The following is a 12,440-nucleotide window of genomic DNA, read 5'->3' as shown; positions in this document are numbered from 1 at the left end:
AAATGCATTATATTATTTTTCTTAAATTGTAATATTTCTTATTTTGTTTTCATTTCTATTTAATTTAATATAATAATTATTAATAAATATAATATTAATAGTTATGTAATTTATATTCTATTTAATAATAACTACAACAACAATAATAATAATAATTATTAATAATAATAATTTTAATTTATATCCATATTAATATATAATCTCACAATTTTGGTCAAATTAAGCAGTCCAACTACAAACAAGCGCAGCAAACCTGGATTTTTTTAAAATCACATTTAAACCACAATCACAATTTTTAATAAGAAAAATGCAGCCCTGTGTCAAAGAGTCATGGTCTTTGTGTTTGGGTCAATGATCTTTTGTTGTTGGACAGGCTGTGGAGGTCATCGAGGACCACTGTGGCGATTCAAACGCTAGACTTCAGAGCCAGAAGACCCAGGCTTTCTTTTCGCTTGCCCGTTTCTCTGATGCACAGTACCAGAGCATCGAAAACTACATGAAGTCATCGGAGTTTGAAAACAAGCACGCTCTTCTGGAAAAGGCCAAAGAGGAAGTTGACCTGATGCGGGAGAGGAAGGTCAGCAACAACAGGTCAGCATGAAACTTATCTGTCTTAGGAGTCTTTTGCTCACCTTTTACAGATATACATTGCAAAGACTATACAAAATATATGATGTATATGTAATATACGGTATTATGAAAAACACATCTTTTGTTCATGTGCAGATATACAGTGAAAGTTCAGAGGGAACTAGAGCTCGATGTCAAGGCACTGGCTAACCTGAATGCCGACCGCAACTGCTTCCTCCTCAAAGCTGTAGAGAACTACATTCAGTGCCTGGAACTGGGAGAGGAACATGACACCTGGGTCTTCAGACTGGCCTCCCTCTGGCTGGAGAATGCTGATGTCAAAGCTGTAAATGATGTGATGAAGGTATAACAACATCTCCCATGTACAAAAAATAAGCCTAGTCCCAGACTAAAATGTATGTCTGGGCTGTTTTAACTGAAAGAAACACTTGCACTGACTGATCTTAAAATATGTCGATTTCATTGTTTTGTCTCAAGATGCTCACCAGTAGTGTTTTTTCATCTAAGGCATGTTTATACCATGGCTTAATCCTGGCTTAACCTAAGCCCTGTCTGTGAAACCGGGCCATGAATTAATAATCAGAAAATTGTAATTTATTGAAACTGTATACGTATATAAATTGTATACGTGCTTATTTTGAGTATCATATTTGATATATCAGCCTTTTGTGACTCGTATAAGAGAATATGGAGCTTATACTCAAGGAGAAAAAAATTGCCCAAACCAAACAAAATATGCAATTTGACGCAGTTGCTGATATTAAAATGGCTAAAAAATAAGATGAAATTCTAATAGCTTGTAATGTAAATCAGTTTTATAATGGTACAACCGACTATTTACATAAAATGGATTTAAATATCGCTCTATATATCCCAGTAATATCGTCTTGGTAGGAAGATATTTAAACGCTTAATTTTACGATCGAAGCTCTGTAGTTTTTATTGTGGTGGGAAAAATATATAATAAATAATAATACAATGATGACTGAGAGATGTACAAATAAACGTTCATCAAAAGCCTGATGTATCATATTAGATACATTTAAACATGCTACTTCTAAAAAATGTAATAAAAAAAAAATTGTTGCTTCAATCCTGTGAGTTACTGCCCAGTAACCGTATAGCCCGATACACGTCATCACAGAAGAGATGTTATAGCATTAATGTTTTCAATTGAAGATTACAAGGTCACATTTAAAATAAATAAATAAATAATTTTGATTTCATGGTGAGTTTAAGAGAAATTGCATAATCACATATTTTCGATGGGCTGACACTGAAGCGCTCTAAATAGGGACTAGAGTCACCTATGGATTGCACTGTGCACTTTTGTGGGTCATACAACTTTCAGTTCTTTGTGATAATTTGTGTGTGTTTATATTAGCGTGGTGTAAAGAAAATCCCGTCGTATAAGTTCCTGCCCCTGATGTATCAGTTAGCGGCTCGAATGGGCACCAAAGTGTCCAGCTCCTCACAAGACGTGGGATTCCATCACGTTCTAAACGAGGTAACGCTCATCTCCTCCTTTATTTTTATTCTGAATTTTAACCTCACAAGTGCAATCTAAAATATACACTCACAACTGAAATGTGTCCTGTCGTCAGCTGATCTGTCAGTCGTCTCTGGACCACCCCCACCACACTCTCTTCATCATCTTGGCACTGGTCAACGCCAACAAGGATGAGAGTTTCTCTCGCAGTCGTTCGTCCAAGAGCTCTGCTCGCCAACCTTCACCTCTGGACCTGGTATGAGAACTCCGTGAAATAAATATAAATCAAAGTATTAGTTCCACCAAAAATACAATAACATAGCTTTAGGTTTAGAATCCAAGAACCTGATTACTGATATTTATATTTGTAATAGTAATAGTCTTGTCATTTACAGCTAAACATTTGTTATGAGAAGTCATTTCTGCACTGCTCTGAGTTTTTCATGTCTAGTGATGATGTCTAAATGCTATGTAGAAATCCAGACATTTTACAGTAGCATTGTGTCCTTATAACCTTTTTTTTTTAACTAAACGATTAACCTTGATTAAATGTGTTGATATGTAGGAACGGGCTAATGTCGCTCGTAAGATTATTGATGTGGTTCGTAAAAAGAGAGCCAAGATGGTTAAAGACATTGAGATGCTTTGCAATGCCTACATCACTTTGGCATACATGGACGCCAGTCGCCATAAAACTGAAAAGAGTGAGTACAAGTGTTTCCTGTCTGTTCTGATGATTTAACTCATTTTGCATTATAAGGAATTTGGTGTCCCAATATTTTGAATCAATCAATCAACAAATCCATTGTTTATTGATAACTAATAGGAATGTTGTAAGTTGAGTAGATTTTGAGTTGTCCCAAACCCATATGAGTGTGGAACAAAAAAAAGTGTATATCCTGGCAGCTCTTTCTCTCACAATATATTTAAACATTGTTAATCTTTGTTATCCACCTTGGCATTTTTATTTAAATAAAAAATTTTATATATATTTTTTTCTTTTTTTTTTTTTTTTTTTTGCATATCTCATGAAATAAATCAAATATATAATATCCTGTAGTGGACTAATAATTTACAGTGGCATGCGAATGTTTGGGAACCCCTTGCAGAATCTGTGAAAGTGTGAATAATTTTAACAAAATAAGACAGATGATACAAAATGCTTTTTTTTTTTTAGTACTGTCCTGAGTAAGATATTTTACATAAAAGATGTTTACATATAGTTCACAAGACAAAAAAATAGCTGAAATGATTAAAATAACCCCCTTCAAAAGTTTGTGAACCCTTGGTTCTTAATTATTGTGTGTGGTTACCTGGATGATCTACGACTGCATCATGTTTCCTTCTGGAGCATTCAATTGTCCTCTGTATGATTTTGAGATCCATCTTTTCACACTGTCACTGCTGGAAAGGGTTCAAATATGCAAAAGATGCTGGAAAACTGAAGAATCCGCAGGACAGGGAGGATTTTTTTCTGAAGAACAGTGCTCAGTTTAACTGTTTAACTGTGACTCATGAACAACCATCACAAAACAAAACAAAAAAACAGTCGTAGATCATCCAGGTAACCACACACAGTATTAAGAACCAAACTTTTGAAGGGGGTTATTTTAATCATTTCAGATATGTTTTTGTCTTGTGGACTATATGGAAACATATTTTATGTAAAGTATCTTACTCAGGACAGTACTAAATAAAAAATAACATGCATTTTGTATGATCGCTCTTATTTTGTTAAAATTATTCACAGATTCTGCAAGGGGTTCACAAACTTTTGTTTTCGTTTTATGTTTCCTATCAATGTTTACAATGTGAGTTGTTTAAAAAAAGGGGTACTAATAGACTGAAATGCCAGACTGTTATGTACTGACTGATATACTGTCAAATGATTCTGTTCCGTGCAGAAGCCATACCTATTCCACCTGAACAACCCATCATGCAAATCAAAGACCTCGATGATGTTATCATTCCCACCATGGACATCAAGGTGACATGTCTCTCTCTTTTTTTGTCAGAGAAGCCTGTGCTCTTTGTGATGTGGGTACTTAAGCTTGTTGTATATGTTGGCATTTCTTTCAGGTGGATCCATCAGGCAGATACGAAGACCTTGTGACCGTCAGTTCGTTCAAACCTCACTTTCACTTGGCTGGAGGCGTCAACCTACCCAAGATAATCGACTGTGTGGGTTCAGACGGCAAGAGCAGGCGACAGCTAGTCAAGGTCTGGTTATTAAAGAACACACATCACCTTTTCAGAATTTAGCTTTTTTCTCAAATAAAAAGTCTAACTACGTCCAATTAGAATTTCATACAAAAAGCTGTGTTTTGTTTTGTTTTTTTTGTTTTGTATTTTTTGTTTATTGTTTTGTGTGTTGTTTTGTTTTTGCGTTTTGGTTTTTTGTTTTGCTTCGTTTTTTGTTCTTTTTTATTTTTTGTTTCGTGTTTTGTTTTGCTTAAGTGCTGACTTGTTTGAAATGTATGGTTTGTTGGTCAGTCTTTACTGATTGAATCTGAAGTGTGTTTGTGTGTTGTGACACAGGGTCAGGATGATCTGAGGCAGGACGCAGTCATGCAGCAGGTCTTTCACATGTGCTCCACCCTCCTGCAGCGCAACGCAGAAACTCGCAAAAGGAAACTCAACATCCGCCGTTACAAAGTAAAGACACCATTAATCCACTATCCTAGCAGATCTGTTTTTATGATCTAAAATATGTACCAACTGTATCCAGCAGATGGAATTTTATGAATTAAAATATATGTAAAAAAAAACATTTCTTGTTAAATTGTTAAATATTACTTGTGTTGTTAAGTGTGTTGGCAATGCATGTCTGCTTACTAGGTCAAATACCCAGTATACATTTTTTTAGACCACAGCTATAATATATGTAAACATGACTTCATCAGCCCTGCTCTGTGTGTTTGTACCAGGTGGTGCCGTTTTCCCAGCGCAGTGGTGTTTTGGAGTGGTGTTCTGGCACTGTGCCCATTGGAGAGTTCCTGGTCGACCCACAGAAGGGGGCACACAAACGCTTCCGCCCACAGGACTGGCCCAACATGTCCTGTCGCAAGAAAATGATGGTAGTGAATTTTTTTGGCTTATTTCATTTTCACTCTGCACATTCATTCTTACAGGCATTATACTATTAATAGTCCTAAACTGTTTTGTAAGAGTAGAAGAATTCTAGTTTGTAATTGATGAACTTTGCAACACTTTTATTGAACTGAATTGAATCAATGTTCAACTAAATTAATTAGCTGATTAATGACATTATTGACTTCTGTAGAGCTGCTTTACAGCTTGTTTCTTAATTGATTAATTTTGCAACATTAACACTGGTATCTGCTTATTAATATGAAGATGCTTTCAAACAAAATGCACTGTGTAAAGTGCTATATACAGTTGAAGTCAAAAGTTTACATACACCTTGCAGAATCTGCAAAATGTTAATTATTTTTCCAAAATAAGAGAGATCATAAAAAAAGCATGTTTTTGTTTATTTAGTACTGACCTGAATATTTCACATAAAAGATTTTTATAGTTCACAAGAGAAAATAATTTTCTAATTTATAAAAATGACCCCGTTCAAAAGTTTACATACACTTGATTCTTAATACTGTGTTTTTACCTGAATGATCCACAGCTGTGTTTTTTTGTGATAGTTGTTCATGAGTCCCTTGTTTGTCCTGAACAGTTAAACTGCCTTTTGTATGATCCCTCTTATTTTGGTAAAATAATTTTGCCGATTCTGCAAGGTGTATGTAAACTTTTGAAATAAATGTGACTTGAGTATTAGAGATTGTCTCCACAAAAAAATGAAGCATTTTGCCTCATGTTCTCGTTGTAATTGTGTAGGAGGCTCAACGGCTGGAATTTGATGACAAACTCCAGGCTTTCACCGAAGTGTGTCAGAACTTCCGGCCGGTATTCCGATACTTCTGCATGGAGCGCTTTCTGGACCCTGCGGTGTGGCTGGAGAGACAGCTAGCGTACACCCGCAGTGTGGCCACCTCTTCTATTGGTACACACACACATAATACTATTATTCACAGTTTTAAATTTAACCATATTATTATAGCTGACGTGTCATTTCTGTGGGGAGAGAAAAGAGCTGCATCTGGCCTGAGATTTTCATTTTTAACAGTATTATTTTATGAATTTCATGGGCAATTAATTTGAAATGATGTTAAAATAGTGACATGTTTGTGTCTGACAGTCGGTTACATCGTTGGCCTGGGCGATCGGCACATTCAGAACATTCTTATTGATGAACAGACTGCAGAACTGGTCCACATAGACCTGGGTATGTGTACACAGAAAACTAACGCTGCATAAGATCTTCGCTCTCTTCATGTTTTAATTTTCACCTTCATCATCTTTCCACACAGGTGTTGCGTTTGAGCAGGGCAAAATCTTACCCACCCCTGAGACGGTTCCCTTCAGACTGTCTCGAGACATTGTGGATGGGATGGGCATCACAGGGGTGGAGGGCGTCTTCAGGAGGCGAGTCTTCACGGGGCAACCTTGGGTGTTTTCACACTTCAGTCATTTTTAAAAGAATGTTATTTCTTTATACTCCTATAGCCCATTTCTCAAAGCCATTTTCAGTGGCTACACAGGTAGGTTTGAGTGTAGTTTGAGCCAAAATTAGTTTTACGGGTTTAAGAATATGGATTGGTTTTTAGCTATGTTTACCACCGTGATGTCTTACACTACACAGCTAACCTGCTCCGGAGCAGGTTCTATTCTGGGTAAGAGATTGGAAAGCAAAACCAAATTAAAGCAGTTCACAGCAAAAGAATATTTCCTAGTTTGTGCTGGTAATTATTTAAGAATTTAATTCATATGAATTATGTATTATGTAATATTATATCCTTAATGCATTACACATGAGCAATAATATTTTGACATTTAATATTTGACCTTTAAATTAATTTAAATATATACACATAAATAAAAGCTCTTTTTGAAGCTAGATAAATTAAATAAATTAGGTTAATATATATTTATAACAATCTTTTAATCTTCAGGAGAGAAGTTAATTGTGCTGAGTCTATTGTGAGAAGGCAAGTCACATTTATATTACGCTTTATACAATATCGATTGTTTCAAAGCAGCTTCACATGTAAGGGATAATCAACGGCTAGCTGTGCATTAAACGATTTGAAGGCACGACGTGGAGGCGAAGAACCACCCGACGCGCAGCAATCTTTAATATTCACATATTAAAGATGTTAATAATATTTGTGCTGCAATATTTGACCGGAACGATAAAAATGATGGTTATTTTCGTCTGTATTACTATTCAACTGTAACTGTATGTTACTATGGTTACCAATGTTTATAGGAAGCGCATTAATATAGAACGTGATTAAACTGACCTGGAACTACCTGCAGTTCAACGAATTTAATCAACACCTGCCAGCCAATCAGAATCCAGAATTCAGACAGACCATGGCATAATTATAAATAATCAAGAAAATAACAGTGTTAATGTTATAAAATTCATAAATTGTAAAACGAATTCAATTTTAGTAGCTCTACAGGAGATTAGAGTGTCATTATTTAACTCAATTCAGCGCAGTGGCAGTGTTGCAAAGTTAGTGTCATTGGTCCCACTTTATATTAGGTGGCCTTAACTACTGTGTACGTACTTTTAAATTATTAATTTGGTACAATGCACTTATTGTGTACATACATGTTTTTACATTGTACTTATATTTTAAAAAATACCTATATGTAGTTACATCTGTAATTAATTTCTGTAATTATAATTACACTGTTGACCCATCCCTTACACCTTAACCCACCCTTAAACCTACCCATACCACCAAACCTGCCCCTAACCTTGCCCGTATCCCACCTCAGTAGCAGCAAAAGTGTTTTGCAATACAATATCAACACAAGAAGTACATTGTACTTATTTTTTGATGCAAGTACATAGTAGTTAATGCCACCTAATATAAAGTGTGACTGTGTCATTATCCTGCTCAATTCAGTTCAAATGTTGTTCTCATCTGATACAGGCAGTGCAGTGAAATCAATAATATTACTGAATATTAAACCCCAAGTGTCAGTGAATCAAACTGACACTCTCCATGGTTTGTGTGATTGGCTGTTTGCTACAGATGTCACATTTTCAGGTGTGCATTTCAGGTAACTTTGAATCGAATCCTGAGTCGACAGAGAATGTTTATAGCAAGCTTTCTGAGCTCACTGATCCTGATCTAAACCAGGTTGCATTTGTTTGGTTTTGGCAACTCTAAACCTACTCTGAAACTCCGAGTTTTTTCATCCAGCTTCATGTAACAGGCTACTGAAATGACTCAAGTGTGAAAACACCAAAATGAGACTCCAGATGTTTTGTTACAAGTATTTGGGTTTCTGTGAAAGGAGCTGAACGATTCTTCTTCTTCTTATTATTATTATTTAGATGTTGTGAGAAAACAATGGAAGTTATGAGGAGTTCTCAGGAAGCCCTGTTGACCATTGTTGAGGTAAACATGAATTAATTCATCACATCTCATACCGGACAGGTGTCATTCGTCAGTAAATGAATGCTGCTTTTGTTTTTTGTGTGTGCAGGTGTTGCTGTACGACCCTCTGTTTGATTGGACCATGAACCCTCTGAAGGCCTTCTACCTGCAGCAGCACGACGAGCACGCAGAGCTCAATGCCACTCTCAACCCCACGCAGGGAGGAGACGAGATCGACGCCCACCGCAAGGCCAGGTATCTCCTTCTGTCTGGAGCCCAATTTCACAACATATGGGGTAAACACACAAGACTTTACTGAGTCTTGAAACCCCGGTGTTCTGTTCTGTTTAACTACATGAACACGTCCTGTTTATCTCTGAAATAATGTAATGTACATTGAATGTGAGGCACTTAAATGTAATATTGAGAATTAACAAATATCAACTTTTCATGCTAAACCTGTTTTTTTTTTTTTTTACACGGTTTATGCAACATTTACTTGTCATTTCACTTTTAACATCACTTTTAACCCTTGAACATTAACCCGTTCTGAATTGAGGTGACGAAGGCATACAATGCGAAACAACTTCTGTTATAGAATGTTGTTCAGCAACAGAAAACCAATCATAAACTGAGCCTCGTTACATATTCTTGAGCTTTGTGCACAGAAACATTCCCCATCCTATTTAGTTTAAGCAATTGTGGGAAGTAAAAATGTCAAACTGTTAATAGCAACATCTTCAGTTATTAAAACAGGTTGCATGCTGTATTAAACCATGTAAAGCCTGACATATGAAATATTAGTCAGAAAAATCTAATGTTGGAAATGAAAGAGTTTATTGAACCTTCAGTCCAAATTTGAAAACTTTATTTTTGTTACATCATTTATTTATTTTGGATCATATAGTATGATACAGGAGACCATGTAGCTCACTCTCGAGGAGGGGGAAAAAACAATTAAAATTTGTTTAGAGGCCCAAATTGAGTGAAAATATGCAATTTGGTGCAGTTCCTCCTCATATTTGTATGGCCATAAAGTAAGAAGAAAATCGATAGCTTGTAGTTCAAATCAATGAGAACTTTAAACTGTATAACAGACTACTAACATAAAATGCATATTAATATAATTTATAACTCTATATATATATTATATATATCTATATCTATAATATCTCATAGTAAGATGGTATTTAAATGATTCGTTTTATGATAAAAGCGCCATAGTTTTTATTGTGGGGAACAAAACATATTGTATAATGCGATGCAATGCATGATGATTTGATAGATGTACAAATAAACATTCAGTAACACTTTGCTTAAAGCCTTAATATATAATGCATTATAAAAGTAGTTTTAATGCATTAATTATACCTTGTAATGCATTGTATGATCTCATTGTAACCAGTTATAGTACATTATAATAATTATCTATCTATTCTTTAGAAAATATAATGCATTAAAACACGACAAACAAACCTTCAAATATTATAATGCATTTTGACTTTGGTTGCATTTATGAAAAGATATAATGCATTACAAAATACATTATGAATACCTTTATAATGCATTATACAAAAATAATTTGTGTTACCAAATATTGTTCAAAAGCCGTATGTATCATATTTAATACTCATAATTTTCATAGATTTTTATTTTTATTTTTCTAAAAAATGATGTATAATCAAGTAAACCTAAGTTGCTTTAATGCAATAAATGTTTATCTTGAAATATTGCTAATGCTAATTTTAAAATCATTAAAGATTTTGGAGCATAAAGACACATGTACCACAACCTGAAAGGGGATGTTTTTACAATTATACTAAAACTTTCATGTGCGTAAAAAAAAAAGTATGATTTTTTTAATGAGAGAAGGCAAGTAGATTGTGTATAATGTTTTATTTTTCAGCAAACTTTTGATCATGCTGATAATTTAGAGGCCTTAGAAATTTGCCAGTCAAGTATCATACACTAGGCTTTAAAAGGTTAAATCGATGTCACCTGTCTTGTAAATGTGCTAAAATTGTGATTTTTCTGAGACAGAATGATTTGATTCCGAAGGATTCAGAGCCAGTGTGAAAATTCAAACCCAATAAATAAATGAAAAAAGCCTTTTAAATTTAAAAAGTACAAGTGTAGTTACAGTATTTTGCCTTCGTAGGGCAGTATAGAGTCAGTAAGAGTTTTAGTAAGAGAAAAGTATACCATACACATGCACTAATTTGAATAAAGGCTTTAAATGAAAATACAGATGTATTAAGCTTATGTACACATATTTACCATTCTCCATTGCAAGGCCAACATCGCCAAGCTTATTTATATACTTTCTACAATACAGATTTCTTCAAAGGAGCAAAGATTGCTTCAGAGCATAGACGTGACTTCTCTGATAGGTTGATGTGTTGTGTGTTTCTGCAGTGACAGTCAGAGCTTTAATAAAGTGGCGGAGCGTGTGTTACTCAGACTGCAGGAGAAGCTGAAGGGTGTTGAGGAGGGGACGGTGCTCAGCGTGGGCGGCCAGGTAAACCTCCTCATTCAGCAGGCAATGGACCCCAAAAACCTCAGCCGCCTCTTCCCCGGCTGGCAGGCCTGGGTCTGACACGTGCTTGTGTGGATGCAGCACTTACCACTTGATAGAACAATCGCACACCAAAGAAAATTAATGCAATCTGACAGTAGAAATGTAACAAATAGCTGGTTAAGATTGAAATACTTTAATACTTGTTGCACTATTTGCCTGTATATAATTGAATTAAATAAATATATTTAGTACGTAGCAATGATCACTATAGCTTAATACTTATGGTGAACGGCTGAACAGTCTGTTGTCTTACTCTAAATTAAAAAACATTTAGAATGATAATGCTTCTGCAATGAAAATATCTTCTTTTTTTTCAAAACACCACAAGCTTTGAATTGTATGTATTAAAAAGAAAGAGAATTTTTTAAAAATCACATGCATAAGTCCTCATTGTTTGGTTCATTTTGTAAGGTGTACTTAATGTACAGTACAGATATTGCTCATACTGTAAATTGTTGTTGTTTTCATGGCATATTTGATGCACAATAAATCACGGTTAAACCGTTTAGTTCTCATTTTGTCTATTTCAATTTACGGTAAAACAACTTTTGTTAGTAGATCGTGTCTTTTATTTAACATTAGATGAAATTACATTTGATGAAAACACATGAATAAGTCTAATTAAAACATTTATATAAAATATAATCAAATGTATATTCACCACAAATTATAAGGTGGTTTCATGTAAAACTATTATTTTTTTTTTAATTAAATTATATTAACAAACTTATTTCAATATTTTAAAGTAAAATTGTAACCAAAATATGGGAAACTAACATTTAACTTACTATAGCATTTTAACATTATTTTTCTGATAAAAGCACAATTTATTTCAAGTGAAAGAGACCACATGCATGAACAATATGGTGCTGTTTAAAGTGTTTTCGGTTTATTGAAAACATGAATGTTAGCAGAGGAATACGATACCAGTTGCCTTGAATCAAACCTGCGGTCTTTAACACTGAATCAGGTATAAAGTTACATCAGGTCAATCCTGAGGAAAGGATTCCAAGCATTCAAAGCAGTGCATCATTTTTGATCACCTTGACAATGTTTATACTAGCTCAGTGACCGAGGACTGGCTTTTATCTTTCACAAGTTGTGACGGATAGAATAGAAGGTGAAAATGATGCTGATGTTAGTGTTTTTTGTTGTTGTTGTTGTTTTTTTTTATACACTCAAAAAGTGGACATGATTAGACAAGGCCAAATGGTCTTTAAAAAATTGAGCACCTTATTAAATGAATGTTAAATACAAAAATACAGAGCATTTGTTGTGGTGTTGTTGTTTTAAAATGTATAAATCATCC

At 34.6% G+C, this 12,440-nt stretch overlaps 1 protein-coding gene across 3 annotated transcripts in view; it reads left to right on the top strand.

The window, feature by feature from the left end:
* atm (ATM serine/threonine kinase) overlaps positions 1-11,629 on the top strand; it is a 59,837-nt gene extending 48,208 nt beyond the window's left edge. For all 3 annotated transcript variants that reach the window (XM_058744496.1, XM_058744494.1, XM_058744495.1), the window contains exons 49-63: positions 374-591; positions 727-934; positions 1,976-2,098; positions 2,196-2,336; positions 2,646-2,784; positions 3,985-4,067; positions 4,160-4,300; positions 4,619-4,735; positions 5,008-5,157; positions 5,933-6,098; positions 6,294-6,380; positions 6,466-6,580; positions 8,511-8,574; positions 8,663-8,808; positions 10,969-11,629. In XM_058744496.1, coding sequence (XP_058600479.1) covers positions 374-591; positions 727-934; positions 1,976-2,098; positions 2,196-2,336; positions 2,646-2,784; positions 3,985-4,067; positions 4,160-4,300; positions 4,619-4,735; positions 5,008-5,157; positions 5,933-6,098; positions 6,294-6,380; positions 6,466-6,580; positions 8,511-8,574; positions 8,663-8,808; positions 10,969-11,149 — 2,079 coding nt within the window. In that variant the 3' untranslated portion in view covers positions 11,150-11,629. The remainder of the gene's footprint in view (positions 1-373; positions 592-726; positions 935-1,975; positions 2,099-2,195; positions 2,337-2,645; positions 2,785-3,984; positions 4,068-4,159; positions 4,301-4,618; positions 4,736-5,007; positions 5,158-5,932; positions 6,099-6,293; positions 6,381-6,465; positions 6,581-8,510; positions 8,575-8,662; positions 8,809-10,968) is intronic.
* The last annotated feature ends 811 nt before the right edge of the window (positions 11,630-12,440 follow it).

The sequence above is a fragment of the Onychostoma macrolepis genome, chromosome 15, assembly GCF_012432095.1.
Source record: "Onychostoma macrolepis isolate SWU-2019 chromosome 15, ASM1243209v1, whole genome shotgun sequence".
Classification (NCBI taxonomy): Eukaryota; Metazoa; Chordata; class Actinopteri; order Cypriniformes; family Cyprinidae; genus Onychostoma; species Onychostoma macrolepis.
The sequence above is the reverse complement of the archived record's forward strand: the minus strand, read 5'-3'. Positions and strand labels throughout refer to the sequence as shown.